Consider the following 6,578-nt stretch of genomic DNA (forward strand, 5'->3'; position numbering starts at 1 on the left):
GTTTACCTCCTGAATAAACTTTCTAATCAAAAGTACTTTGGAATGAAGCATGTTGAAATAGGCTACATTTGCAGTGGGTGGGGTTGATTTATTCATCTGCCCATGCAGCGTATGCTGTTTATGCAGTGCTTTATGGCAATCACAGGTTTGACTGTTCTATTTTTCTCTAACCAATGCTCTAGTGGGCTGCTTGCTTTTTATTATCACAGTGCTCAGAGCTGCAGGGTTCACTGTTTCTATGATTGCTGTCTTGGGGATTAGAATGGCTTTTCTTTTGGTTATTAGTATTGCCGAAGAAACCAATTATCAAATATGAAGTAATCTTGTGGTGATCTTCTCAAATGCCAACCTCATGAAGACCTCAACTAAGAGGTCATTCCTAACACCACATGCAGATTTCCTCAACCTTTACCACTCAGAGGACCCATGACTCACACAACAGAGCACTGACTCATATGGGAGTGTGCTCTAAAGGCAGATTCACATGCCCCACCCAGGGCGACTGAAGTACAAGGTACATTTTACAGGATCTGCAGCTGCTTTGTGCACATTAATGCCCGAGTGGCACCATCCTCAGCCACCCTGGGGTTTGGGAGTCTTTTTAGGCATTACTCCAGTGCTTCCACAAACAGGATCCCATTCAATACAGCAACCTAGTGGCAGCTGCTATCCTCATCTCACATGGTGGGAAAAGAAGGCTCAGCAAACCCATGTGAATGGTGGAGTTTGTTGGGAACAGGCCCCCCAAAATCTGGCCATTAACTGGCCCCAAACTGGCCATAAACAAAATCCCTGCAACACTGTGACATGTTCAGGATGGCCATAATGCCCACGCTGGAAGGTTGTGGGTTTACTGGAATGAGGGCAAGGGACACCTGACCCACGCAGGGTGGAAAACCGCTTAAAGGTGTTCTTAAACCACAAACAATAGCATGAGCACTCTGTGCCTTAAGGACATGTTCCTCCTACAGATAACTAGCCAGAGCCTATTGCTTTATTTCAGCCCATCCCTTGGTTTCCCATAAGGGATACTTTTAGTTAATCTAATATCTAAAGAAACAATGCTAATGACTGACTTGCTGTTGATAAATATGTGGGTAAATCTCTGTTCGGAGCTCTCAGCTCTGAAGGCTGTGAGACCCCTGATTTCCCACTTCACACCTCTATATTTCTGTGTATGTGTCTTTAATTCCTCTAGCACTGCTGGGTTGGGGTCTCCCCGACTGAGCTGGTCTCAGCAAGTGGCGCCCAATGTGGGTCTCAAATCCAGGTAGAAGGGTTGCCAGAGTGACAGTTGGAGAACTTGGAACTAAGCTGGAGGACACCCGAGTACTCTTAAAGCAATCCCTGTGTTGAGTAAGAGGGGGAGTTTGGAAGTATCAGGGTAACAATGGGACAAGTGTGGGTTCTGGTTTGTTCCACCTTGGAACTTTTTCACACTAATGATGAGGGGTAAGGAGAGTATAACAAAATAACAGAAGAGGTTACAGAGCAGGTTTATTTGCCAGCTAAAGCTAAAGCAGCAAAGGAGGGAGAGGTTCATCCCTACCCTTCTGCACCCCCTCATTATTCTTTTGAAAAAAAAAGAGTGGCCTGACCCTCCAGATCTTTCTTTTCTGGAGGACACTGGGGAAAAGTAGTGGCCCCAGTGACTGTTCAAGCAGTGCCTCAAGTGACTGCTCTCAGTTCTAGCCAGGCAGGAATTCAGCAAGCTAGACACGAGGGTGATTTAGAGGCTTGGCAGTTCACTGTTAGAATACACCCCCCAGATCAACAGGGACATGTTATAGCTACATTTGAGCCTTTTCCTTTTAAATTACTCAAAGAATTTAAACAAGCTATTAATCAGTATGGACAAGATTCTCCTTTTGTAATGGGACTGTTAAAGAATGTTGCTGTTTCCAGTTGGATGATTCCTACTGACTGGGATGCTCCTACTTGAGCTTGTCTAACTCCTGCTCGGTTTTTACAATTTAAAACTTGGTGGGCAGATGAAGCTTCCATTCAGGCTGCTTGCAATACGCAGGTCCAACCTCAAATTAATATAACTGCAAACCAACTTTTGGGGGTTGGTGGCTGGGCTGGTTTAGATGCACAAGTGGTCATGCAGGATGATGCCATAGAACAGCTTAGAGGAGTGTGCATTAGAGCTTGGGAAAAAATCACTTCATGTGGAGAACAATATCCTTCCTTTAGTGCTATAAATCAGAGACCAAAAGAACCATACATGGATTTTATAGCTCGGTTACAGGAGTCTCTTAAAAAGGTGATTGCAGATTCGGCTGCTCAGGATATAGTATTGCAGTTATTAGCTTTCAACAATGCTAATCCTGATTGCCAGGCTGCTCTGCAACCTATCAGAGGGAAAGCACATTTAGTTGATTATATCAAGGCCTGTAATGGTATTGGAGATAATCTGCATAAGGCTACTCTGCTAGCACAGGCAATGGCAGGACTGAGAGTGGATAAAGGAAATACTCCATTACCTGGAGCTTGTTTTAACTGTGGGAAGCATGGTCATACTAAAAAAGAGTGTAGAAAAAAATCAGTGAGTCATGCCGCCAGATAGGGGAGAAAAGAAAACTGCTGAGTCTGGAATATGTCCAATTTCTAAAAAAGGAAAACACTGGGCTAATCAGTGTCACTCTAAGTTTGATCAAGGTGGGGACCCAATTTCAGGAAATGCCATGAGGGATGTGTCCCAGGCCCCATTCCAAATAGGGCCATTTCCAGCTCAGACCATTCCCTCACCCCTGTACAATGTCTGTCCCCTGCCACAGTCAGTAGTGCCGCATCAGATTTATGCTGTGCAAAAACTGTGAGTCTTCTGCCTGGGGAACCTCCACGAAAGGTCCCAACAGGAGTCTGCGGACCCTTGCCAGTAGGGACGATAGGATTACTTTTAAGAAGGTCTAATTTAACTTTAAAAGAGGTACAAATACATACAGGAGTCATTGATTCAGATTATAATGGGGAAATTCGAATTGTTGTATCTACTTCTGTTCCCTGGAAGGCAGAGCCAGGAGAGCACATAGCACAGCTCTTGATTGTGCCATTATGTGGGAATGGGAAAAAGTGAAATTAAATGAACAGGAGGATTTGGAAGCACAAATAAACAAGGCAAAGCAGCTTATCGGGTAAGTCAAACTACTGATAAATGTCCTACCTGTGAAATAACTATTCAGGGAAAGAAATTTAAAGGTTTGGTAGATATAGGAGCAGACATTTAGATCATTTCTCTATAGCACTAACCTTCTGCATGGCCAATTCAACCTGCTCAATTTAACATAGCTGGAGTTGGTAAAGCCCCTGAAGTATATCAAAGTAGCTATATTTTGCATTGTGAAGGGCCTGATAGACAACCTGGGACTCTTCAACCAATTATAACTTCTGTATCTATGAATTTATGGGGGAGAGATTTATTACAACAGTGGGGAGTACAAATTCTAATTCCAGAACAATTATATAGCCCTCAAAGTCAACATATAATGCATGAAATGGGGTATGTCCCTGGTATAGGACTAGAAAAAAATTTGCAAGCTTTGAAAGAACTGCCTCAAGCAGAAAGACAAAGTTCCTGCCAAAGATTAGAATATCATTTTTGATGGTGGCCATTGTTAAGCCTCCAGAACCTATACCTTTAAAATGGTTAACAGATAAGCCAATTTGGATAGAACAATGGCCACTAAGTAAAGAGAAACTGGAGGCTTTAGAGAAATTATTTCCTGAACAATTAGAAAATGGGCACATAGCTACAACGTTTTCCCCTTGGAATTCTCCAGTTTTCGTAATTAAGAAAAAAGTCAGGTAAATGGATAATGTTAACTGACTTAAAAGCCATCAATTCAGTTATAGAACCTATGGGAGCATTACAGCCAGGATTGCCTTCTCCTGCTATAATTCCAAAAAATTGGCCTTTAATAGTCATAGATTTAAAAGATTGTTTCTTTACTATCACCTTAGTTGAGCAAGACTGTGAACGGTTTGCATTTACAATTCCTGTGGTAAACAACCTGCAGTCTGCTAAGCGTTTTCATTGTTTTACAGATGGGTCTAGTAATGGTAAAGCTTCTTATTCTGCTTTGAAAAGTAAAGTTTTCCAGATGCCCTATACTTCAGCTCAAAAAGCAGAGCTTGTAGCTGTAATTGAGGTATTGACTGCTTTTGATATGCCTTTTAATGTGATTTCTGATTCTTCATATGTGGTTCACTCCACACAGTTAATTTAAAATGCTCAGTTACTATTTCATACAGATAAATAACTAATGACAAAAACAAAAAAGAGGGAGAATAGGGATTATGGGACAGCCCATACACAACTGAATCTAGCATTATTAACTTTAAATTTTTTGAGCCTGCCCAAAGGCCAGATGTTATCAGCAGCTGAACAGCATCTACAGAAACCAGCTGCAAAGACAGAAGCAGAACAACTGGGTTGGTGGAGAGATCCGATAACAAAAAGTTGGGAAATAGGTAAAATAATAACTTGGGGTAGAGGTTATGCTTGTGTTTCTCCAGGCCAAAATCAACAACCAATTTGGATATCATCAAGACACCTGAAACCTTATTATGAGCCAGATGCTGAGGAAGAGATTCCAGGAGGATCCCAAGGACCCCCTGGTTGAAGCCATGTTGAGACTGATGCTGAGGAGGACCCCAACTGCCACAACCAACACCCATTGAACACAGCCACCCACCTGGGGTCAGATCAAGAAGCTATCACAGATGGCGGAAGAAAACCTGAGGAAAGCGGGACAACCAGTCACAATGAGTAATTGAATGGTAGCTATGATAGCGGTGATCACCACTGCCGTGAGTATTCCTTCAACAAGGGCTGGCACAGAGAGCAATGATACTCGTTGGGCATATTTATCAATCTTGACTGGTAATAATGCCTGGATGTAATCACTCTATGACACAGTTACACATGTTTTCCGATCTCGGTATGTACTATAACAAATCTGCTCCTATAATTGAGGCATACCACCCTCAAAAACCTATTTGTAAACAAAATTGAACCTGGCCAGAAAGAATGAACATATTTGTTTAGGAGGATTGCATTGCAGAACAGGCAGAGGTGCTGCACAATGATTCCTATGGAATCATTAATTGATCCCCTAAGGGGATGGTTAGCTTGAATTGCACCTCTCAGTCTGCATGCCATGGCCACACTATGTTCAGATGATCTGAACAAAACGGTCAGATGGTAGAAATGATAAGAAGTACGGCAAGAGTTCCTATTATCTGGAACTACGGAGCTATAGTGGCACCTCAACCTCAAATGATATGGCCCACTCTAGAAGCTAAACACAAGGATTTGTAGAAACTATTAATAGTTCTTAATAAGATCAAAATTCGGGAAAGAATAAAAAAGCATCTAGAAAGACACTCTACAAACTTGTTTTTGGATATTGCAAAATTAAAAGAACAAATATTTAAAGCATCCCAGGCACACCTGACTTTAATGCCAGGAACTGGAGTGCTTAAAAGAGCTGCAGACAGATTAGCAGCTAGTAACCCAGTAAAATGGATAAACACACTTGGAAGTTCTGTGATTTCAATGACGATTGTGCTTTTAATCTGTGTTGTCTTTGTATAGTCTGCAGATGCAGATCCTGACTCCTGTGAGAAGTAGCTCACCATGACAAAGCTGCCTTTGCTTTTATCACTTTGAAAATCAAAGAAGAGGGAGGAGTTCATTGGCTTTGGTCAAAGACTAGGATCACCTACAAAAGGCGGACCCCTTGCCGCTGGATTAACATGGTTCCATTGTGACATGTTTTCAGAATCCTGCACATTGCCATTATGGAGGGTTGCTGTGTCTATCACTGCGAGAATTTGGTTACCATCTTTCTCCCCAACCATACTAGAACCCTATGAGCCCCAGGGTTCAAACTCCAGGGTGGCTGAGAACCCTAGCCGTACGGGGTGGAAGCACTGACTCTTGGAGGAATCGGAATTCAGCCCAGGCCTCTGAGGGACTCTCCATCCTGCCTGTGCACCAGAAAAAAAAAAAAACCCTGATTGTTTTAAATCAGTTGCTTAGTTCCCTTTGACCCACTGACTTAGAATCTCCTGGGCCCATGGTCCTGGTGCCTGTTTTGTTATAAAGTTCCCAGCCTTATGCAGCCAGGCTAGGGGCCTGCGTGCAAAACAGTCACCCCATCCAGCCACTCACTGGGCCCTAGGAGAAAATGAGATGTCAAGCAGCTGCTAACGTTGATTTGGCAGCTAACACTGTGGCTGTGCTCTGTAAGTGTCTTAGGTTGCTTGTGCGTGATTTCAATGCCAGTCCCTTCAAGACGGAACCCCTGATCTTTCCCCATTAACCTGGTCCTTGTCTCATGGTCCTTGACTCTGCAAATGGCACCAGCCTATGCAGTGTGGAAGACAGACACCTAAGAATGCTCTGTAATGTTCTCTTCCTTTTCTCTCATATTCAACCCATCTCTAAGCTACTACCTGTCAATTTTACCTCCTAAGTGTCTCTCCAACATATCCACCTGGTGTCCATCATCACCACAGGTACTGGCCTCTTCCAGGCTACAATCTACAATCCTCTTGCTTGGACTCCTGCA

The 6,578-nt window shown here is 43.0% G+C and overlaps 1 protein-coding gene across 1 annotated transcript in view; it reads right to left on the reverse strand.

Annotated features, from left to right (window-relative positions):
• Positions 1-6,134: 6,134 nt before the first annotated feature.
• The window catches only part of LOC105553393 (14-3-3 protein beta/alpha), an 18,914-nt gene continuing 18,470 nt past the window's right edge, over positions 6,135-6,578 (reverse strand). The window contains 1 exon segment of the mRNA XM_011999450.1: positions 6,135-6,184. Within this exon segment, the coding sequence (XP_011854840.1) occupies positions 6,135-6,184 (50 nt within the window).

Source organism: Mandrillus leucophaeus, unplaced genomic scaffold, assembly GCF_000951045.1.
Source record: "Mandrillus leucophaeus isolate KB7577 unplaced genomic scaffold, Mleu.le_1.0 Scaffold593, whole genome shotgun sequence".
Taxonomy (NCBI): domain Eukaryota; kingdom Metazoa; phylum Chordata; class Mammalia; order Primates; family Cercopithecidae; genus Mandrillus; species Mandrillus leucophaeus.